General features: G+C 47.8%; 1 protein-coding gene across 1 annotated transcript in view; it reads left to right on the top strand.

Annotated features, from left to right (window-relative positions):
- Positions 1-11: 11 nt before the first annotated feature.
- LOC106576170 (cadherin-like and PC-esterase domain-containing protein 1) overlaps positions 12-24594 on the top strand; it is a 79812-nt gene continuing 55229 nt past the window's right edge. The window contains exons 1-2 of the mRNA XM_014153135.3: positions 12-1283; positions 11067-11244. Coding sequence (XP_014008610.2) covers positions 987-1283; positions 11067-11244 — 475 coding nt within the window. The 5' untranslated portion in view covers positions 12-986. The remainder of the gene's footprint in view (positions 1284-11066; positions 11245-24594) is intronic.

Raw genomic sequence — 24594 nt, 5'->3', positions numbered from 1 at the left:
CCACAATTTGGAATGAGGGGGAGCATACCTCGACCCCGACCGAGGAGGCATGTGTGCGCATTTAGACCGCTCCAAGTACATCGTGGAATTTCAAAACCGTTACTTTACAATAACTCCTAAACTATCCAGTTGAAACGGATCTATGGTATAAACTCCACTTATTTTTTTTCTTTACCCGAGGGAGTTTTAATTTTGGGAAGTAGTAGCCCTGTGTGTGAGACTGTAATCCAGCCGTCCACACGGAAAGGAAGTTCGGCTACTGTTGACTTTTTTCTCTTAGAGTAGCCTAACCCAAACCAGGTGTTGTCGCCCCCCGGTGCGCGGCCAGCGCTCGGATATAGTGGAAACCCTCTTTGTAGTCTGTAACCTATTTCAGGATCTGAAGTCTTGGTGAACTTCTTCATTTTTCTAAATTCAGTTTGGCTCTATCTGTGTCTGACGGGATGCTTTCATGCGTCCTGCCTTTGGTTGTGGATGGGAATGGCAGTTTTCTGACAGCGCGCAGTAGCAGAGTCTGATCTAGCCACAGTCATGATGTTCTGCTTTTCGAGAATGTTTTTAATCATCTGAGGGGCACTCTTCCCCAAATGAAGGGAGAAGGAAAACTTTCCCCTGCTCTCTCGGAACTCCATAGTGTTCTAGGATGTGAAAGTTGGACTGTGGCTCACTTTGATCTAACTTCATTCTCAGGAATAACGGAATAACAACGTTGGGGAAAAGGTTTTGTTTGTTTGTTTGTGCCAGCTCACAAATCAACACTCGAGTTTGCCATAGTGACGATTCTTGGACACCGTGGACCGCCCTCTGAAATACCAACCAGGTCATATTTGAAAGACAATGTTCCAGGTCTTTATGTATTCCTGAAGTGCGTGTTTCTACAGATAGCCCCGCTGCTCTGTTTTCCTTCTATCCGGCCGGGAGAGCGGCCAGAGTGGTGTGAGGTCTGAGTGGGACGCGGAGAAGAAATAAGCTAAACATCTTCCCTCATGGTATGCCTTTATTCTTCAGCCAGCAAAGTTGGGAGTGAAGCGGTAATGTTTCTTCGGGGGCTCTGGACGCTCCGCCGCAGGTATTGCTCTGGACGGTTATTGCTCTTAGGGGTCGCTGTGTGTCTTTTCTACCAGACCCTGATGGTGGCACGGAGTCGGTTCAAAGGCGACCCACCCGCGGCTGATGAACGCAACAAGTCAACGATGACTGAAGCGTTGGAAGTATTTGATGAACTTCTGCAGGACCCTGCGAGGCTTATTTCTACCCTGGAGGCTTTGGAGAGGGACAGATATGTAAGTGGGCTTATGATAGAATTGCACTTGTCCAATTTTTGTCCTGTACTTTAGGTAGCCTACCTGCACTTGTGAGGAACCTTGAATATTGGAGATTCAAGGATAAGCCTTGTTCCATCCCACAATGGGAAAGGCCATTTCATCATCAACACACATGGGTGTAGGCTTTCTTTAAACAGTGCTGTGTTAGTTGCATGCAATGGTTGTATGCCTCTCTATGCAGCCTGTGTTTTGTCTTTCGGCTCAAAACACCGTCTGAGTTTCATTAACTTTAATGAGCAACAAGCTTCGCTTCAAGCCTGACAACAACATTCTTGGATGCTGACTCCTTGGCTTAGCCTATATAACTAACAGGTTGAGCCTATTTTAATTTAGTTGTCAACCTATTTAACTAACAAGTATCGTAAACTACTTAAGAATAGTGAACCGTTTTTTTTTTTTTTGCTATGGATATTAGTGTTGAGGTATTTAGATGAGCGTGCTAGGAGCTCGAGGCTCAATGCCCATTGGTCAGCTGGATAAGTGCTCTAGAAGTTTCCCGGGTGCGGCTTTATTTAATGCGAGCTCTTCGCTCCACATAGATGATTGACACCTGTATGAACCTTTAGAAAAACAAGGTTGCATATCAATTTCCCGGGTTATTTTAAGTGATCCGTTGTCTGAAAGTGTTCCCTGATATAGCGTAAAAGTTCTGTCATTAATCAAGTTGGATAAGCCATTATTTGACAGCTCTCATGCATCCATAAAATGACAGCTGACATAATCTGAGGTAAACCAAACATGGGGGATTTAAATGTATTTATTACCCAGCTGCCTCAAATGTGGCCTATGCCTTGACCATTATAGCCCTGCTTGACATTGTATGGGCTAGCTAGAGCATGTGTATGAGTGTGTGACAAAGACTATCAGTGTGTGTTTGTGCATATGTGTGTGTTTGTGTGTGTGTCATAGATACATGTGGGTAACACAATTGGATGACAGACTGCTCTGTAATTGTGAGAGTATTTTCTGGTAATCCCACTGTTACTGTGTTTGCTTTTCAGTCTTTCAGGAAGTGTGTGTTGTATTCAGACAAGATTGACCACTGCCATAGATCACAGATCAGCTGCTAGTACCTCAGGTCACCACACAGCTCTCTGGTTACCATCTACCTCTAACAACTGATTCTAGATCAGCTCTACTTATCCACTTCTAACATTTACCATTATGGGTTCAATTTTGAAATTGTTCCTGGAGCAGTTGTTCTATTAGGTCATACTTTTCCTTCTCTCAGGTTGTCTTGGCCCCTTTGAGAGGAAGGGAAAGAATAAATAAACAAGGAGGGGGGGAGAAGGAGGGATAGTGTTGAGAGAGATATAGAGTGAGCTAGAGAGGGAGACAGAGAGAGAGAGGCAGTCTGTTGGACTTGTTGACTATGTGGTTGACAGGGAGAAAGCGAGCTGTCACAGCCAAATTTGTTATCCACCACAGACACACTGCCTCAGTTTAGCTGTTGAGTGAAACTCGGAGTTCTAGAAACAGCCCTAACAGTTCTGAATGTTGGACGTATTGTGAATCAGAAGTTTGATGTCTGAACCATTACATTGCCCTTATTTCTCCTCTCATAATACTCAAAGGACTCTGTCATAGTTGACATTGAGTGTGACTGGGGGGGGTTTGATTGTTGACATGTCTAGAGCCATCATTACAAAAGCCCTGTCACTGTAGTGCTTGTTCCTGTTACCCTCTGTGGCATGTCATAATGACTAGCTTCACACTGTGTGTATGGGGTGTTCTGTATTTGTGTCTGTATGGGGCGGGATGGTGATTGGAATTGCTGGAAAGTTGTTAGGGATGGGGCATTTTGGCAAGGGTGTTTGTGTTATAGGTTTACAATGCGTGTGTGTGAGTGTGTGTCCATGTGCGTGTGTATGCAGTCAGCACCTGTAGTCAGCACCTGTGTATGGCTGTCCCAGGCTTTCCTGGGGTGCTAGCAGGGGGAGTGCTCCAGCTGTAGGCCAGTAGGAAGTGTTAGATCAGAGTTACGGAATGTGATCCTTCAGCGCTTTATCCCCTTTGAGTCTCTTCCAGACCCTGACAGCCCCATTCAGTCCCAGGGCAAGACGCAGGAACACAGCAGAATCAGGGATCAGAAAGCCATGGAACGCAGCCTCACTCGCACACACATACACACTATGATTCAATGGCACTGGTGCTCCCATCAGAGCGGCATTGAAACTCACCACATATTTGTGGAGCACGTTTGGTGGTGTTCAGAGTGGAACCCCTGCCAGAAAGATCTGGATGCTTGTTTGCTGCTTTGACACTGATTGGCTGAAAGTGTGTATGGGAGGAGGTTCCAGCATTTGACCACTGGCACTAACCAGACTCTCTAAGCTTGGAGAAGGTCACAGGTACGATCAGGGAGTCAGTTAGGGTGCTGGGGTGGTAGGGTCAGGGAGTCAGTTAGGGTGCTGGGGTGGTAGAGTCAGGGAGTCAGTTAGGGTGCTGGGGTGGTAGGATCAGGGAGTCAGTTAGGGTGCTGGGGTGGTAGGATCAGGGAGTCAGTTAGGGTGCTGGGGTGGTAGGGTCAGGGAGTCAGTTAGGGTGCTGGGGTGGTAGGATCAGGGAGTCAGTTAGGGTGCTGGGGTGGTAGGATCAGGGAGTCAGTTAGGGTGCTGGGGTGGTAGGATCAGGGAGTCAGTTAGGGTGCTGGGGTGGTAGGGTCAGGGAGTCAGTTAGGGTGCTGGGGTGGTAGGGTCAGGGAGTCAGTTAGGGTGCTGGGGTGGTAGGATCAGGGAGTCAGTTAGGGTGCTGGGGTGGTAGGATCAGGGAGTCAGTTAGGGTGCTGGGGTGGTAGGATCAGGGAGTCAGTTAGGGTGCTGGGGTGGTAGGATCAGGGAGTCAGTTAGGGTGCTGGGGTGGTAGGGTCAGGGAGTCAGTTAGGGCGCTGGGATGGTAGGGTCAGGGAGTCAGTTAGGGTGCTGGGGTGGTAGGATCAGGGAGTCAGTTAGGGTGCTGGGATGGTAGGGTCAGGGAGTCAGTTAGGGTGCTGGGGTGGTAGGGTCAGGGAGTCAGTTAGGGCGCTGGGATGGTAGGGTCAGGGAGTCAGTTAGGGTGCTGGGATGGTAGGGTCAGGGAGTCAGTTAGGGCGCTGGGATGGTAGGGTCAGGGAGTCAGTTAGGGTGCTTGGATGGTAGGTTCAGGGAGTCAGTTAGGGCGCTGGGATGGTAGGGTCAGGGAGTCAGTTAGGGTGCTGTGGAGGTAGGTTCAGGGAGTCAGTTAGGGTGCTGGGATGGTAGGTTCAGGGAGTCAGTTAGGGTGCTGGGATGGTAGGGTCAGGGAGTCAGTTAGGGTGCTTGGATGGATGTCTGTCCATGTGTGTACGTACTCCAGTGGGGGTCAGTATCATTTAAGATGAGGGAGGACAATTTCTTTTTTTCATGAGCATGGCCATATTTCTATTACAACATATTGGATGACTTTCATTCATATTCCATTCACCTAGTTCAATGTAACAGCAATAGGTTTAGGCTACTACATCACACTAGAACTTTCCCTATACCCATCATGAGAGAGCCTATGAATGAAAGTTTACAACATATGTGCACACAGGTCAAGAGAAAATTGAGGTGATACATTCAGTACCGCCTTGCAAACTCTTGCCTGCATCTTGCTGATCTAGGGTGTAATCATTAGTCCAACAGTTGCAAATGAGAGTTTCAATTGGACATTCAGGTATGTTTATCCCCATTTGGTTCGTTTGCTTCCGTTTAAGAAATGTTTTTCAACAGAATTGACGGAATGAATATACCCCTGATCACATGTAAACACAGTTCACTTTCATAGCAGCCACGTTGTATTCCTTCTCACATCTATGCACTCTCTTCCTCTCACCTTGTCCTTTCGCTTGTGGACTTCAATGCACAACACATCAGCTGTATGTGACCAGGCAAAAAAAGTTTCCAAGCCAAACCATATCATAACGGCTACACACATCCTACATCATTGTCACCATATTAGCTAAAGTAACGTCATAGTCAACATAGCTAATAGAACTAATGCGTTAGTAAACCCGCTGCAATCATGCAGTAACGTTAGAGTACAGTCAGTAAGTAGTTTAGCACTTACACCGGCCGGCGTCTGTTGCAATAAATTAGTTTTAAAAAACTTACCTTGACTTGGAACTGTTCCAGTGTTGTGTTGGATAGTCATAGCCAGCTAGCTAACATAGCATACCTCTGTTTGAGCAGGGTGTTTGAGTAGGCTAAACTATATTTGCTAGCTAAGTAAGTGAAACTGAAAGTGAAAAAAATGACAATATCTCTCAATTTCTCTCTCGCTTCTCCTTCATTTTGGAAGAAATGTATTTGTTTGAAACTGTTCAACTATTGTCTTTCTCTCTCTTTGAGTATATGACTCACCATATTTTATGCACTGCAGTGCTAGCTAGCTGTAGCTTTTGCTTTCAGTACTAGATTCATTCTCTGATCCTTTGATTGGGTGAACAACATGTCAGTTCATGCTGCAAGATCTCTGATAGGTTGTAGGAGGTCCTCCGGAAGTTGTCATAATTATTGTGTAAGTTTATGGAAGGGGGTGAGAACCATGAGCCTCCGAGGTTTTGGTTTGAAGTCAAAGTACCCAGAGGAGGACGGAAGCTAGCTGTCCTCCGGCTACACCATGGTGCTACCCTACAGAGTGATGTTGAGGCTACTGAAGACCATTACAAAATAGTGTTTTAATCAATTATTTGGTGACATGTGATTATATTTTGTATAGTTTTATCTAAAATAAATTATACTTTAAAAAAATGTTTTACAATTTTTATCTTTATGAAGTTCACTGAAGAGGATGGTCATTCCCTTCCTCCTCTGAGGAGCCTCCCCTGGTGTTCTCTAATGGCTATGTCCCAATACTGTTAATTAGTCCTCTACTTGGTACCTTTTCTAAATGATCACTAATCTAAATTGAATGGACTGCTAGCAGCAATAGAAGTGGTAGCATATGAAGGAAACTCCTCAGTTGATGATACTGATAGAAGGCTAGGAGTCACCTGCACCATATTACTGTACTGAGGAAGGATGGAGACACCTGCACCATATTACTGTACTGAGGAAGGATGGAGACACCTGCACCATATTACTGTACTGAGGAAGGATGGAGACACCTGCACCATATTACTGTACTGAGGAAGGATGGAGACACCTGCACCATATTACTGTACTGAGGAAGGATGGAGACACCTGCACCATATTACTGTACTGAGGAAGGATGGAGACACCTGCACCATATTACTGTACCGAGGAAGGATGGAGACACCTGCACCATATTACTGTACTGAGGAAGGATGGAGACAAATACTTGGAAGTCTGGAGATTATATTTGACAGCTCGCCCCAGCTGCCTGATGTGTGTATTACTTTACAGTACAGTAGGGCAGTTTTAAGAGCATGTACAGTATGTCCCCAATGTGTACCCATAGTTCTTGTCCAAGGTCTGTATTGTAAATGTCTGATCCCTGTATGCTTCACCACTCTTTGGAATGGATGTTTAGTAGCCAGCCAATGTGTAGGTCTATGTTTATATTTGATATGGGTTAATGCCTTGTCGGTTAGGTATTTAAACTGTGAGTATAGAATAGGATGTATTGTTTGTAAGGTTATGCGGTTATAAGGAAGTATGCTCAAGTTGCCTCTGGATACATATTTAAAATGGGTACATTGATTCATTATGCATGTAGCTTTCGGTTATGTTTTAACTACTTATTTGTTTATGTAAAATTTGCATTTGTTGTGATTGAATGATGACTTTCGGATTTGTTTTGACTGCTCTCAACTTAGAACAAGATGTCTTACTCAATGTATTGAATGTGACTTATATGGGATGGGGGATATGCATTTTGCAGACCCCTGCATATCGGTGTTTGGACTTGGATGTGACTGGGTGATATGAGTCATGGAAGGGGTGTCTATATATTGCCAGTGGGTGGTATATCTGTTTCTCTGTCTGTCTCTGTGTGCATGGCTGAGATGGGAGTATTTATAACCCTGGGCCTCTCAGACACACTGAACTCTACCCATGGAGCCAGTGGTAAGACTAAGCCACATCCTGTCACCGAGAGAGAAGGTTAGGGATGGAAGGAAAGAGTGGGGAAGAGAGCCAGAAAGACGGGGCAATGAAGGGCTCAGATGGATATTTTGATAGAGGGTCAGAGGGAGTGGAGGAAGAAAAGAGTGAGGGATGAGAAATGGAGGCAGGGAGAGAATGACTGTGAGAATAAAAGAGAGAAGTAGAGAACAGAAGAAAAGCCTATTTGGCAGATCCTTCACCAGTAACCAAGCAGAGAAGCAGCATGGTAGTGCATGACCAAACAGGCCTTCCAGTCCCAGATGAATACCAACACATAGACAGGGCCAGAACCAGGGCTTATACAGCCAGCCTCGGCCTCTCCAGACTCCCCTTCAGGTCTCACACAAACAGGCCTTTCTCCTTTTGGCTCGCCCTCCTGTCCCATAATTCCCCATCTCTCCCTCTCTTCCTCTCTTCCTCTCTCTCTCCTCCCTCTCCCCAGACAGCTAAACTTTCACACATTTATTTTCCTTCTAAACAAGTGCAAGGCCCATTAACCCTCTGTATTCCTCCGTCTCTCCACGGATGGAGGGAAACACGGTCATTATAGCGCACGGTTAACAGACCCACCTTAGAGGGCTAACTATCCCACACTGGATGTGGTATGTGAAGTGAACCCAGGGGAGATTTATGTGGGTTGACTTTTCACAGTCGTATGGAAACGCTTTGATTTGTATGGGCTGCTGAGATCACGTGAGTCACTCATAAATATTGTAGTACTCTCAGTCCATTGAAAGCTGTCTTTCCCCATATTGACTAACAGTGTCAGTGTAGTTACTATTGTAGTGGAAGGTTGGGGTTAAAATGTCTGGAAACCAACCCAGAGCAGAGCGCCACCCAGTTCACATGTGACCTTCCACAAACACTGCTGTGACATCGCATCACTCTGTTGCGTTCATATTTCAGCAGTGGTGGCAGAGAATGTGTAGCATAACCTGGCTGTACGTCATATTCAAGCCAATCAACTGTATTGAGTAATGCATTTGGGGGAGGATGTCTAGCGGTCTGGGGTCAAGTGAAGTGAAGCGTCACGATTGGTTAGGTAGTGTGTTCGCGTACTGTATGTATGGGTCTTTATCATCTGGACTGGAGCGAGGGGTTAAGGTGACGATGTTCCCCATAACCGTATGTCTGCTAGCATCAGAGCGGTTGCCAGGGGGATAGCCACTGGAAGTAGTTTGAGGGAGGGGTTGCTGTACATTTTGGTGCCAAATGTTTTAATTCAGATTTTTCAGGGGGTGCTGCAGCACCCTCAGCACCCCTACGGCTATGGCCTGGGGGTTGCCATGGGGTGGAAGGGAAAAGGAAAGGGGGATACCTAGTCAGTTGTACAACTGAATGCCTTCAACTGAAATGTGTCTTCCGCATTTAACCCAACCCCTCTGAATCAGAGAGGTGTGGGGGGGCTGCCTTAATCGACATCCACGTCGTCGGCCCCCGGGGAACAGTGGGTTAACTGCCTTGCTCAGGGGCAGAACAACAGATTTTTACCTTTCGGTTACTGGCCTAACGCTTTAACCACTAGAAGGACCAGAGAGCGTGACCTGTTGGGAAGGATCATAGGTCGGGCCCAGTCAGCCAGGACTGTTAAAGATAGCAGGTCTATTAATATATGACAAAATGTGGGATACTGGGATTCAACACATACTAGCTACTGTACACTGAATCATACTGCCCCTCTGACAGCTAGAGGGGCTCCACTGTCTGTCACAGGGTCGTCATGGGGATGAGGGGCGGGGTCAGGTTTTTTCTCATTGGTGATGTCAGCACTGGCAGATTAGGTCATTTTAGAAAACATGAGGAACCCTTCATTTTAAGGGCTGCTTGTAAATTCATTATAAACCATTAGTAAATAGTTTGTTAACCATTGGAAAACTACACTTTTAATACATCATCAATCGTCTGTATTCACAACACTATTTCAGTACGTGCAAAGAGTCATTATGCATTATTGATTAAAAACTTCTTCCCTCATCAAATCAGTTACCAAATGAAAAAGTGGAAGCAATTTCCTCGGTGAACCTGAGCTCATGGCTGTGTGCTGTGTATACCAAAACAGTATAATCAATAGAAACATAATTTCCCCAGCAGTGGTTCTCACTCTGCCAAATAAACAGTTTATGAGTGTGTTTAATATGAGTCCCTCTCGGCTGCAGATTATATTGAAGGTGCGCTGCTCAGAGGATTGCCTCTGTTGTATAAACACCTTGATTCGATTCCCCGCTTATTAAAGTAATATTATTCTAATATTTCACTCTGTGTTATGGGCCAACTGTAAACTCGCTCCTTCCTTGCTGGAGGAAGAAGAGAGGAGGAGGAAGAAGAGAGGAGGAGGAAGGGGTGGTGGAGTGTATTTGTTATTACTCAGGGAGAAAGAGAGCGAGGGAGAGGAAGAAAAATTGAAGAGGACAAAAAGAGTTCTAGGCCTAGGCTAACAATTTGGGGAATCTCCTAATGAAATAATAATGTTTGTGTCTGAACTGGGCCATGGCGGATTGGCAGGCAGGGAGGCAGCAGGATGAGCACTGTGGAATAATTGCATGTTTGAGATTAGTATCTGGGGGAAGAGAGGATGGAGGAGGGAGCGTGTGTATTGGAGGGTGGAGAGGATTCTGTTGAGCTGGTTGGAGGGGAGAGAGAGGAGGGCGCTGTGGGTGGGGGTGTATTGGAGGGTGGAAAGGATTCTGTGGAGCTGGTTGGAAGGGGATGGGAGGGGAGGGAGAGAGAGGAGGGGGCTGTGGGTGGGGGTGTATTGGAGGGTGGAGAGGATTCTGTGGAGCTGTTTGGAGGGGGATGGGAAGGGAGAGAGAGACTGGTTGTAGTTATGAGGGTCTTGTGACATTCTCTCTGATGTGTCCTGCAGCTCCCAGATGGAAACGTTTACAGGCCACGCCACCACAGGCCTCGGAAGAACGAGAGGAATGAAAGAGAGAAAATAGAGAGACTGGACAGGAATGGTATAGAGAGAGAGAGACTGGAGAGAGTGATTTAAAGGGAGAAGAGAGAGAGACCAGGGGGGACAAATGGAGAGCAAGAGTGATAGAAAGACTGGAGAGAGAGATTCAAAGGAAAAGGAGAAAGGGATAAGAGAGAGGAATTGACTGATAGAGAGACAAATGAATGAGCAGGCAACGGAGAGGGAGGGGCGAACAGTTCTGAAAGAAAAGTCCCTCTACTTCAGAAATGATATAGTGAAAACTGCCCTCCCTCTCCTTACTAAAGGAGATTAACTTTTTCTCCATCTCCCCTCCCTACCTTCACCCCTGCCCCAGCCATGACAGTTTGATCCTGCTGCTATCCTTATCCAGCGTATCCAGCCCAGAGTTGTGTAAACAGAGCGAGCTGAGCAGCTAACCCTTCACAACTGGTTTCTCTCTCGCTCGCTAAGGGTTTAAGCTTGTTTGGCTCAGGCTCTACTACCTAGTGCTGTTCACTGTTTTGATGCCCGTTTCAATCATTTATGGTGGCATTGTTTAAGTGCCGGTAATACAAATAGGATTGAAATTAGAAAAAGTTCCATATGAATTGCCAGGAAATGATCAGTCTTGGCTTCATGGACTGTCTGTACAGTCTTTGTTTGTATCGCTTATAAATATACAGCAATGCTGTTGGTGGTTGGAGTGACCTCTCTATGTGTTGATATTGGCATCCATCTTTCCCTCCTCTTCCTCAGGTCAAGGGGTCCAATCAGAACCGGGCTGGGCAGGTCACACAAGCCGTGGTGTTGACGGGTCAGCACGTAGCCGCGGATACGGAGGTCCAACTGTTCCAGCGGATCCTGGAGCAGCGAGGCTACGAGGTCAGCCTGTCCCGATACGCCGAGACCAACACTGCCCTGAGACATGACAACGGTGAGATGGAGGGAGGGAGGGAGGGAGAGAAGGAGAGAAGGACAGAGAGATGGAGGTTGAAGGGAAAGGTTTTTCAACAGCATCAGCTAACACTGAGAAACGACTGCAGTGAGCGAGAGTGGTGGGAGAGAAGGTGAAAGAAAGTAGGGAGGAGAGGGAGGAAAGAGGGGAAGGAGGATAAAGAGAGAGGCAGGATGCTCTCCATTAGGGTAAGATAAAGAGAAGTGAGCAGGTTTTACAGTTAAGACGGAAGGAGGGGGGAAGCAAGGATGGGTGGAGAGAAGAAGAGACCGAGGGAGGGATCGTGGAGAGGGATGAGAGGCAAGGAATGGGTGGAAAGGGTCCCAGAGAGGTAGAAGCTGATAGATAAATAGATAAATACCTTAAGTATACTATATGGTACAGTCTGTGCCTGCACACATACACAAACAATTATTCACTTATTCCATGTACATGTACTTCCTCTCGTAAAGTGAGGAGAAGGAAGTATACACACAATGGCTTCGTTCACTAGCTATTTGTCCCCAGGCAAGTAACCTGCGCGCATACACACACACGCACACGGCCGTATTCCAGCCACTGATGACGTACAGACAGGCATTAGAGCAGGGTTAACAGAGGTGTGTGTGTGAGAGAGGCCTGCTGCTCTGGCCAGGCAGGTGGGTGGGAAGAGGTTAAAGGGTTAACAGCTATAAAGCCTGGTCTGTAGGGCCTGGTCTGCACCCCCTGCTGGGTTTACTGTCCTGGAGGGTGGAGCTGTTTGTAGGGCTCACTATCCTCCCTTCTGCCGACACTGCCTTCGACTATACACACCCATCCCAGTCAGCCAAAATAAGGTTGATTTATTGCAGAAAAAGACTGTGAGGAATAAGGCAAGATTTCCTTCTTGCCTTATTTCAGGACTTTTTCTGTAATCTCTCCCTCTGTGTGTGTGTTTATGGAGTAGGAAAAGGAGAATGGTATTCCAGTGACCCAGTGAAGGACGCTACTGGAAAATCCTTGGAGCTCAGCACAGAAGTGCCATTTGGATAGTTCAACTGGAAGGTAGAGGGGGAGAGAGCGATAGAGAGGGACACTCATAGGAGACCAGATGTTTAAACTACCCTTGTCATTCAGGGTCATAAATCACTGCTCTACCAGTAAGGATAGTCCCAAGGATTAGCTGTGTGTGTGTGTGTGTGTGTGTGTGTGTGTGTGTGTGTGTGTGTGTGTGTGTGTGTGTGTGTGTGTGTGTGTGTGTGTGTGTGTGTGTGTGTGTGTGTGTGTGTGTATGTGTGTGTACACACATTCGTGTTTGTGTGTGTGCATGTGCCACTAAGTATGTGTGTTATGTCCCTGTGTGTGTGTCTCCTGGAGTTTACTATCCAGAGGAGAGTATCGCCAGGTCCCAGGGGTCAGGCTCTGTGAGTCAGAACGCCCAGCTGTCACTCACCCCATCAGTGTGACGATTGACAGGTCAGCCTGTAGACCACACTGGGGCCCTGGTCATCCTGATCAAAGAACCCAGCAGGTCGTTAGGTAAACAGCAACACCCTTAATGACTTTACCAGCCCAGAAACTGAATAGCATGGGCCTGGTAAATGTCTTTAGGACTGTGACCTAAAAGTGTCCTATAAAAGCGTCATATTCAGTCCTTGCACGTGTGCTTATTTATGATGGAAAGAGGAGACAAGGAATGGGGAATGTTTAAGAGTATTGGGATATGCCTGTGTCATTGGCAGGGGTGGCCTTTGCTTATGAAGGAGACAAGGAATGGGGCAATTTAACAATATTGGGACACTGCCTGTGTCATTGCCAAGGTAGGCTACGTGTGTGACAGAAAATTCCAGCCCAGTCTCCCATATAATGGATTTGTCTGATCTACATCAGGGCCTAAAAACTGGAGCGTACTGGAATGAAAGGGTAGGGTTCCTGGAAGAAAGAGTCCAGATCTTTAATTTGATGAGCCCTAATTGTGTTAGTCTCTTATTGGGTTGAATGCATCAGATTAGAGGGAGCCAATCATTTCCTGTTTACTCAAACCAACCCAAACAGACAGACAGAGATTGGCTTTTACTGTTACTGTTGTTGTTTTCTCTGAGGGCCTTTTCAGTCTCCCAGCACACTTCCCAGCAGACTGTGCGTGCTTGTGTGTCAGGGCTTGAATTCCCTGTCGGCATCAGCGGCCATGGCTGTCGATGCCCCCTTGTTAGGCAGAAAATGTATCCCTTGTGGCCAAAGTGGCCGTTGTGCCCTTGGGCTGAATATAAGGTGAATAAATCGGATATCATAAGGTGAATGCACCAATTTGTAAGTCGCTCTGGATAAGAGCGTCTGCTAAATGACGTAAATGTAAATGTAAATGGTATTTAGTCTAGCTAGGTAGGTTTGTGTTTTGTGCGTAATTGTTCTATGTTAGGACTGTGTTAGTTAGAGGAGCGAGTGTTTTCCCTCTGCTTGTGTTTTTTGTTTACCGCTGAGGTTTTGTGGGCTGTGTCCCTGCTTAGTATTCAGCTGGGGGTTTTGGAGCGTGTGTTTTTATTGCGCCCTGCCCTACCGTGTTTGGACTTTGTGAATACTTATTAAAAGTGTGTTCACAGATTTTCTGTCTCCTGCGCTTGACTCAGCCTCTCCTGCTTCCTTGAGCCACCCTTGACAGAATTACGCACCCATCTAATGGAGTCAGCAGGAGCTTCAGCGCCAGCCCCGTCCATGGAGGAAAGAGTTGCCCAACACTCCACCCTGCTCCACCGTCTGGGCACCGCCATGGAACAGGTGTTGGCGCGCATGGAGAGTTGGGACCGAAGCGCTCTCGGACCCACTAATGCGGCGGTTCAACAGCCTGCGCCCCAACCAGCACCCATAGCACCCAGTACCAGTGGGGTGAAACTCGGCCCCCCCCCAGGGAGTACGATGGGACGGCCGCTGGGTGTAAGGGCTTCCTCCTCCAGTTGGAGTTATACCTGGCGACCGTTCGTCCCCCTCCCTCGGGGGAGGAGAGTGTCAGCGTCCTCGTCTCGTGTCTCACGGGTAGAGCCCTGGTATGGGCCAACGCCGTGTGGGACAGTCCGGACTCAGCCAGGGACAACTACCCGGAGTTCACCCGCCGTTTCCGGGCAGTGTTCGATCATCCCCCGGAGGGGAAAGCGGCGGGTGAGCGGCTATTTCACCTGAGACAGGAGACGAGGAGCGCGCAGGACTTTGCTCTAGAGTTCCGGACCCTGGCCGCGGGAGCGGGGTGGAATGAGAGGGCCCTTATAGATCACTACCGGTGTAGTCTGAGGGAGGATGTCCGCCGGGAGTTAGCCTGTCGGGACACGACCATCACCCTGGACCAGCTGATTGACCTGTCCATTCGACTGGACAATCTGCTGGCCGCCCGCGGGCGTCCGAACCGGGCCCTGCTCATTCCACCTTCCAGCCCTCCTGCTCCCACGCCTATGGAGATAGGGGGGGCTGCAGCCAGGAAGACTGGAGGGGAGTCCGCTCCTGCACCTCCTGTGGTCGCAGAGGGCACACTGTGGACCGGTGCTGGAGAAGCTCACCCAGGAGTCCAGAAGGCAGGCAGAGCACTCCTTTGACATCTCAGGTGAGTCAGCACCAGCCTCACCCAGAGCCCCCTGTCAGTCACATGTATGCGTTAGTGTCCTTTCCTTGTTTTTCTCCTCACTCCCGGCTTAAGGCGCTAGTCGATTCAGGCGCGGCAGGGAGTTTTATGGACCGTGGGGTTGCTGCTAAGTTAGGGATTCCCCTTCCCCGTACACGCCTTAGACAGTCGACCACTAGGGTCAGGGCTGGTCAGGGAGGTCACTGTGCCACTGGTCATGGTAATGCGGGGGGGTCATGAGGAGAGTATCAGTCTCTTCCTCATTGATTCCCCGGTGTTTCCAGTGGTTCTAGGGATCCCCTGGCTAGCTACTCACAACCCTCAGATTTCGTGGAGACAGGGGGCTCTTAAGGGGTGGTCAAAGGAGTGCTCGGGCAGATGCATAGGAGTTTCTGTCGGTGCGACTACGGTGGAGAGTCCAGACCAAGTCTCTACCGTGCACATTCCCTCAGAGTATGCCGATTTGGCTATCGCCTTCAGTAAAACGAAGGCGACCCAATTACCACCTCATCGACGAGGAGACTGTGCGATAAACCTCCAGGTGGGCGCTGCACTTCCCCGTAGTCACGTGTATCCCCTGTCTCAGGAGGAGACAGTGGCTATGGAAACATACGTCACTGAGTCTTTGAGGCAGGGATACATTCGGCCTCCAACTCACCCGTCTCCTCGAGCTTCTTTTTTGTGAAGAAGAAGGAGGGAGGTCTGCGCCCGTGCATTGACTATAGAGGTCTAAATTCTATCACGGTGGGTTTCAGTTACCCACTACCTCTCATCGCCACGGCGGTGGAGTCATTTCACGGGGCGCGCTTCTTCACGAAATTGGATCTCAGGAGTGCGTATAATTTGGTGCGTATCCAAGGAGGGGACGAGTGGAAAACTGCATTTAGTACCACATCTGGCCATTATGAGTACCTCGTCATGCCGTATGGGTTAAAGAATGCTCCCGCAGTCTTCCAATCCTTTGTGGATGAGATTCTCCGGGACCTGCTCGGTCAGGGTGTAGTGGTGTACATCGATGATATTCTGATCTACTACACTACACGCGACGCGCACATGTCTCTGGTGCGCAAAGTGCTTGGGCTACTGGATGAGCATGACTTATACGTCAAGGCTGAGAAATGTGAGTTTTCCAAGCCAGCCGTCTCTTTTCTGGGGTATCGCATTTCCACATCCGGGGTGGTGATGGAATGTGACCGCATCTCGGCCGTGCGTAATTGGCCGACTCCCACCACGGTGAAGGAGGTGCAGCGGTTCTTGGGATTTGCCTATTACTACCGGAGGTTTATCCGGGGCTTTGGGCAGGTGGCGGCTCCCATTACCTCACTGATGAAGGGGGGCCCGGTGCGGTTGCGGTGGTCAGCGGAGGCAGACAGGGCCTTTAGTCGCCTGAAGGCTCTGTTCACCGATGCTCCAGTGCTGGCGCATCCGGATCCCTCTTTGCCATTCATAGTGGAGGTGGACACGTCCGAGGCTGGGGTAGGAGCCGTGCTATCCCAGCGCTCAGGCACCCCCCCAAGCTTCGCCCCTGTGCCTTCTTCTCTAAGAAGTTGAGTCATGCGGAGCGTAACTATGATGTGGGGGACAGGGAGTTGCTGGCTGTGGTAAGAGCCCTGAAGGTGTGGAGACATTGGCTTGAGGGGGTGCGTCACCCTTTTCTCATCTGGACTGACCACCGTAATCTGGAGTACATCCAGGTGGCGAGGAGACACCCTCGTCAAGCCAGGTGGGCGATGTTCTTTACGAGATTTCAGTTTACGATCTCGTACATCCCAGGTTCCCGGAACACTAAGGCCGACGCACTGTCTCGTCTCCATGACACCGAGGAACGGTCCACCGATCCCACTCCCATACTTCCAGCCTCCTGCCATGTGGCACCGGTGGTCTGGGAGGTGGACGCGGATATCGAGCGGGCGTTACGGGCGGAACCTACTCCTCCTCAGTGTCCCGTGGGTCATAAGTACGTCCCGCTCGGTGTTCGCGATCGTTTGATTCGGTGGGCGCACACGCTACCCTCCTCGGGTCACCCAGGGATTGAGCGGATGTTGTGTGGTCTTAGTGGGAAATACTGGTGGCCCACCTTGGTGAAGGACGTGAGGCGCTATGTCTCCTCCTGTTCGGTGTGCGCTCAGAGTAAGGCTCCTAGGCACCTGCCTAGAGGGAAATTACAGCCCCTGGTCCATGGTCCCACCTGGTGGTGGATTTCCTCACCGATCTCCCACCGTCTCAGGGCAACACCGCGATCCTGGTCGTTGTGGACCGGTTCTCTAAGTCCTGCCGTCTGCTCCCTTTACCTGGTCTTCCTACGGCTCAGCAGACCGCGGAAGCTCTATTCACCCACGTCTTCCGGCACTACGGGGTGCCTGAGGATATCGTCTCAGATCGAGGCCCCCAATTCACGTCCCGAGTGTGGCGGGCGTTTATGGAGCGACCGCGGGTTTCAGTCAGTTTGACCTCAGGTTTTCACCCCGAAATTAATGGGCAGGTAGAGAGGATAAATCAGGAGGTGGGCAGGTTTCTGCGGTCCTACTGCCAGGACTGGCCAGGGGAGTGGGCGAGGTTCGTTCCATGGGCTGAAATGGCTCAGAACTCTCTGCGCCACACCTCTACCAACATGTCGCCTTTCCAATGTGTGTTGGGTTATCAGCCGGTCCTGGGGCCATGGCATCAGAGCCAGACGGAGGCCCCTGCGGTAGAGGAATGGGTCCAGCGCTCTAGGGAGACCTGGGACGCCGTCCAGGAATCCCTGGAACGGGCCAGGGGACGACAAAAAGAGAGCGCTGACCTTCGCCGCAGTGAGGCCCCCGTGTTTACCCCAGGGGAGAGAGTCTGGCTCTCGACCCGGAACCTGCCCCTCCGCCTGCCCTGCCGGAAACTGGGTCTGCGGTTTGTGGGGCCATTTAAAGTCCTGAGGAGAATAAACGAGGTGTGTTACAGGTTACAACTTCCTTCTTATTATCGTATTCACCCCTCGTTTCATGTGTCTCTCCTCAGGCCAGTGGTAGCTGGTCCGCTGCAGGACAATGAGGTGCAGGAGGTCCCTCCGCCTCCCCTGGACATCGGGGGGTCCCGGCGTACACAGTCCGGTCCATCTTGGACTCCAGACGCCGGGTGAGGGGCCTGCAGTACCTCGTGGACTGGGAGGGGTACGGCCCGGAGGAGAGGTGCTGGGTACCGGTGGAGGACATATTGGACCCAGCGCTAATCCGGGAGTTCCACAGCCTCCATCCGGATCGCCCTGCGCCTCGCCCTCCGGGGCGTCCTCGAGGCCGGCGTCGGTGCGCTGCGGGAGCCGCGCGTCAGGGGGGGGTACTGTCACGACACCGACGGATGGTGGCGCCCCTCCTCGCCCGTCGTCGCCGGCCTACTAGCTGCCATCGATCCTCTGTTTCACTTTCTGTTGGTTAGGTCTAGGTTAGGCACGCACCTGTTTTGTTTTAGTTATTAGTGGGGGGGGGGGGGTATTTAGTCTAGCTAGGTAGGTTTGTGTTTTGTGCGTAATTGTTCTATGTTAGGACTGTGGTAGTTAGAGGAGCGAGTGTTTTCCCTCTGCTTGTGTTTTTTGTTTACCACTGAGGTTTTGTGGGCTGCGTCCCTGCTTAGTATTCAGCTGGGGGTTTTGGAGCGTGTGTTTTTATTGCGCCCTGCCCTACCGTGTTTGGACTTTGTGAATACTTATTAAAAGTGTGTTCACGGATTTTCTGTCTCCTGCGCTTGACTCAGCCTCTCCTGCTTCCTTGAGCCACCCTTGACACAGTGGCGATTTTAGCATGTACATCTTGGTGGGGCAAACTCCCCCCAAAATGTTTTCGATGCATGCCAGCAAAGTCACAACACAACACTAAACAATACATTAATTGCATTGTAACGTTGTCAAACGGTGCCCACACACTGTTAGGGCCTACATAAAGCCGTCCCAACAGCAGAGTCTCAAAACCTGTCGCAACACCTTACCACTACTACACCTGGCTATCAGTGGAGCCTTGTCTGGCAGCGAAACAGTTCATTCAACAAAACGTACTGCCTTTTAAAGAAACATAGCAGATATGGCTGACTTGCTTAAAAAAATTTGGTTTCTACTGACAATTGAGATGTACAAACTATGTTATAAGGGGACGACGGGCGGATAAGAGGCAATCCGTAATTTTGATTAAGACATTAATGATCGAGCGACAACGGACGTAGTCAATATAACTATTTGTTCAGGACTTTTGAAATGTACAGCGACAGAATTCAGAACATGGGCCGTTCTTACAGTATTCTCCCTGTACACCAAGTCAGAACCGTAGGATAAATAAAGGGGGCATATAAGCAGACAATGAAAGCTCTTACAATATTTGATGACGACATTTTTCTAAAACAGGCTATAGGCTAAATGTGCACCAGCAAGTCAGAACAGTAGACTAAGTTATGAGGGGAAAAGGGACCAAATTATTAGAGTAAGGCACATGGGCTTACTACACAACATACACTTAGTATTACTTTCTTAGCTACATTATACATATCTCCCTGGCATATTACATAATTTATGCAGCAGTATAGAAGACATAATTTTGGACGTTGTTGTGCTGTGCTCACTTGAACAGGAAGATGGCACGGCGGTCCGTTGTGATACATTTTTGTCATCAAAGTGTGGCATTCTCTGGATTTATGGTGCTTTCAAGAGAACTAGGAACTCGGGAAAAAAACAAGGTTGAATCATGACGTCAGTGATCTTCAGATCTTCAGCTCTAGAAAGAGGCCCGAGTTTCTGACTTGGAATTCGGAGTTTGATGACCATTCAAAACGCATTTTCCCAGTCGGAGCTAGTTTTTTTTCACAAGTTCCCTATTGTCTTGAAGTCTGAGATTTCTCAGTTCCGAGTTTTCAGTTGTTTTGAGCGCGGCAGAAATTATCCTGGATTGACAGCATGGCCAATGTTGAATGTTTATCCTTTTAAGCTTGAAATAGAGACCCTTAAACTCAGACTTGGACCATGCACCCATTCCACTGAATATCAGGCTAGTGATTGCTTTGAAATGCTTGCAGTTAGCCACTGATTCCTTCCAAACCACTCATTGTTGAATTTGCGATTTCCAACTTGTTGTGTAATGTTTTTGTCCAATGATCACCGATCCGTTTTATATATAATTTCTCTTCATTATTTCTCTTTATTTGACAAGGATTGAAAAGGATTGAAAAGGATTTGCCAGTAGATTGTCAACTTGCTTCATGATATTGACTGCTAGCTAAGATTTTGAAAGTATGATGGTGACATGATCAGTCCAATCAAAGCTACAGTACATATATCGTGATTTGACGTCATTTATCTGTGGCCAATGACCTTGAGCCTTCTTGGATGGGCACGTCTAATGTAACTCTATGGCAACACCAAATTTTCTCTTGAATGAATCAAATGTATTACCATCTAACAACTCCAGGAATCACATGCTGTCCAGGCTTTTGTACCTCTGTGCTATCGGAGACTTGATGTTATCATGAATTGAGTCATACAGTGACTTATAGGTGTGCCTTACATCCTGTGTGTCCTTCCGACGCTTCCTCTTGTGCATGGTCTCTGGATCCTCTGTCATGCTTGCTGCCTTCTCATATATGGCACTGAATGCTACATCAGACTTGTGCTCCTCCATTCTTCTTGACAGATTCTCTATTATTCTCTTACAGTAGGCTACATCCATGGCTTGCTGCTGCACTATGTCAAATTTACATTTACATTTACATTTACATTTAAGTCATTTAGCAGACGCTCTTATCCAGAGCGACTTACAAAATGGTGCATTCACCAAATACAACATCTGTGTGAGCAAATATCTCCTCAAAAGTTAGAAGTGAAAAAATAAAATCAACATCTTCCAGCTTTGCCTTGAACCCATCTGCCCATGACACAGTATCATCATCCATGGTAGGGTGCTCTGTGATATGGGTGAATGTGTCCTTCAGTTGCTCATAGCTTTTTACAATTCTAGAAGTGAAATTCCAACATGTTGGTGCATTTTTTGGCAAGCGTGCACATCCAGCCTGTTCAAGCAACATCACCCTCTTGGTCGACTTGTAAAACAAAGTGGTGAAACCGCCCAGTGTCGCAAAGAAAACCTTAACTTTGGGAATGAACTTGGTGCTCTGACTCTGAATTAAATTGAGCCGGTTTGCCTGTAGGCCATTTAAGTCAGAAGCCATTACAGCAGCACCTTCATAGGTTTGGGTATCAAGTTTCTCCATGAAGTTAAACTCAGACATCTCAGAATTCACAAAGTCAAACACAGACTGTGCATCTCACCCACTTGACAGATCAAAGTAGCCCAAGATACGTTCCTGAATAAAGCCCTCATCATCCACATACCTGATGGTAACTAACAACTGCGAGCGACAGCTGATGTCTGTGGTTTCGTCCCTTTGCCATGCAAAAAACAGTGCAGCGTCCACCTCTCTTTTAATCTCACTTTTAATGGATGATGCGATGGAAGCTATCAAATCATTCTGAATTGATTTCGACATCCCAGAAAAGACAGTAGAAAGTTCCATATGTTCAGCAAGTAACGCATCATAACGTGGTATTACCTCTGAAAGCTCCTTGTAGTTGCCCTTATAAATGGAACTTTCCCTTTCGTCGTGTCCTCTAAAAGCTAATCCTTGCATGCCCAAAATTGCAGTGATACATCCCTGTTTCTTCTTACTTTCCCCTTGTGTTGCGCAGTTTGAATACGTCCATTACATCGATGCGGCTTTTTCCCAGAAACTTAAGTCTGATATGGGTATTTATATGCTCCCTGCTTTTGTTTTGCTGTTTAGCTGAACGATTGATGTTTTTCAGGTCACTGTACCCATCTTTCGACCAAGACTCAGACTTTCCAAAAATCAGGCAAGGCCAGCAATACAGGCAGCTTGATGAAAGGCTCCCTGTTAACCAGCTATACTTTTGATACCAGTTGGTATTGAACTCCCTCACCTTTTCGTCCTTCTTCATGAAACTGATCTCAGGCAGAGGTTGACCCTCGGTTTTAAGTCTCACCTTTTCCGTGTACCACAGAGAATGAAAGGGGTTCTTCAACAAAACTGTCCACAACATTTTCGGTAGCGTTATTCATTCTGGCAGAGAAAACTGCACGCTCATGCTGCTAGCTAGCTAGCTACTGCTACTTGCTGCTAAAGTTAGCAAGGCAAATTTAAATAAATTGCACTAACTGGACACAAAAATATAGTTCTAAAACCAAGAAAACTATTTATAATATATCTCCTCTGTCTCCTGTAATTAAAAAAAAAAAGAATTTGAATTGAATAATATCCAAAAAATGCTCAACTATCACTCTTCACTCTCAATCTCTATCCAACAATGTCACCAAACTTCTCAACATAGAACCCCCATAATGCTCTGTGGCACAATCCCTATACAACACACTATGTTCATTCTCTGATCCTAATCCTATGATTGAATGGACAACATGTCAGTTCATACTGCAAAAGCTTTGATTGGTTGGAGGACGTTCCCTGGAAGTGGTCATAATTACCATGTATGTCTATGGAAGGGGGTGAGGCCTATGAGCCTCCTAGGTTTTGTATTGAAGTCAGTGTAGCCAGAGGAGGATGGAAGCTGGCTGTCTTCCGGCTACACCATGGTGCTACCCCAGACAGTGCTATTGAAGTTACTGTACACCTTCATTGCCGAACAGTGTATTTTAATGAATTATTTGGTGACACATTAATATATTTAGTATAGTTTTACCTAAAAATTATGACTTTTTTCATGTTTCACTATTTTTATTTTTATGATATTTCACTGATGAGGTTGGTCCTCCCCTTCCTCCTCTGAGGAGCCTCCACTGATATATATCAATATATAATTAAAAGTCTCATTAAAGTTTGGTTACATTTTCAGGTGCCTCCCTCATGTCAGCATCGATCTGGACATGACAGGCTATAGCCAAAGGCTATCACCTACACATGCAGTTTAATTATTTGTATACATTTACATACACTTATGTTTTTATTAACAGAAAAGCTACTGTTTTTTGTTTTTTAAATAAATGTCATTGGCTATTTTGGTTAATGGCCTTGGTGCCCTAGCAGATGGCCTTGGTGCCCTAGCAGATGGGCTTGGTGCCCTAGCAGATGGGCTTGGTGCCCTAGCAGATGGCCTTGGTGCCCTAGCAGATGGGCTTGGTGCCCTAGCAGATGGCCTTGGTGCCCTAGCAGATTGAGCACCTCTTGAAGGCCAAATGACCTTGCCCCTAAAATCACCAAATTCCAGATTGTGTGTCTGTCTGTCTGTCTGTCTGTCTGTCTGTCTGTCTGTCTGTCTGTCTGTCTGTCTGTCTGTCTGTCTGTCTGTCTGTCTGTCTGTCTGTCTGTCTGTCTGTCTGTCTGTCTGTCTGTCTGTCTGTCTGTCTGTCTGTCTGTCTGTCTGTCTGTCTGTCTGTCTGTCTGTCTGTCTGTCTGTCTGTCTGTCTGTCTGTCTGTCTGTCTGTCTGTCTGTCTGTCTGTCTGTCTGTCTGTCTGTCTGTCTGTCTGTCTGTCTGTCTGTCTGTCTGTCTGTCTGTCTGTCTGTCTGTCTGTCTGTCTGTCTGTCTGTCTGTCTGTCTGTCTGTCTGTCTGTCTGTCTGTCTGTCTGTCTGTCTGTCTGTCTGTCTGTCTGTCTGTCTGTCTGTCTGTCTGTCTGTCTGTCTGTCTGTCTGTCTGTCTGTCTGTCTGTCTGTCTGTCTGTCTGTCTGTCTGTCTGTCTGTCTGTCTGTCTGTCTGTCTGTCTGTCTGTCTGTCTGTCTGTCTGTCTGTCTGTCTGTCTGTCTGTCTGTCTGTCTGTCTGTCTGTCTGTCTGTCTGTCTGTCTGTCTGTCTGTCTGTCTGTCTGTCTGTCTGTCTGTCTGTCTGTCTGTCTGTCTGTCTGTCTGTCTGTCTGTCTGTCTGTCTGTCTGTCTGTCTGTCTGTCTGTCTGTCTGTCTGTCTGTCTGTCTGTCTGTCTGTCTGTCTGTCTGTCTGTCTGTCTGTCTGTCTGTCTGTCTGTCTGTCTGTCTGTCTGTCTGTCTGTCTGTCTGTCTGTCTGTCTGTCTGTCTGTCTGTCTGTGTGCTGTTCTGAAGGTCTGGGGCTCTGGGCTATATCAGGGTCAACTCAGACATATGGGAGCTGTTGCAGGACTTGAAAGCAATGATTATAGGTTACAAAGAACACTACACACACTTAATCTCTCTCTGTTCACCGGACGTGCTTGTTGCACCCTCGACAACTACTATGATTATTATTATTTGACCATGCTGGTCATTTATGAACATTTTAACATTTTAACATCTTGACCATGTTCTGTTATAATATCCACCCTGCACAGCCAGAAGAGGACTGGCCACCCCTCATAGCCTGGTTCCTCTCTAGGTTTCTTCCTAGGTTTTTGGCCTTTCTAGGGAGTTTTTCCTAGCCACCGTGCTTCTTTCACATGCTTTGCTTGCTGTTTGGGGTTTTAGGCTGGGTTTCTGTACAGCACTTTGAGATATCAGCTGATGTACGAAGGGCTATATAAAAATAAATTTGATATACAGACACAGAGGTAGGTGTATATTTATGCACACACACACACACACACACACACACACACACACACACACACACACTTAGACACACGGACACACACACACAAAGGTTAAGTTCTTGCTATCCATTCATCTCTAGGCTGCCATAATAGCTGTTAAGTCACTTCCTCCTATTCTCAATGCTTCAGAACACTGAGACCAAAACAGCCATGGTTCTGGCCAAAAGCACCACCACGTTTCCTCTCCTCTCCAAAT

Source organism: Salmo salar, chromosome 17 (genome assembly GCF_965601325.2).
Source record: "Salmo salar chromosome 17, fSalSal1, whole genome shotgun sequence".
NCBI lineage: Eukaryota > Metazoa > Chordata > Actinopteri > Salmoniformes > Salmonidae > Salmo > Salmo salar.
The sequence above is the reverse complement of the archived record's forward strand: the minus strand, read 5'-3'. Positions and strand labels throughout refer to the sequence as shown.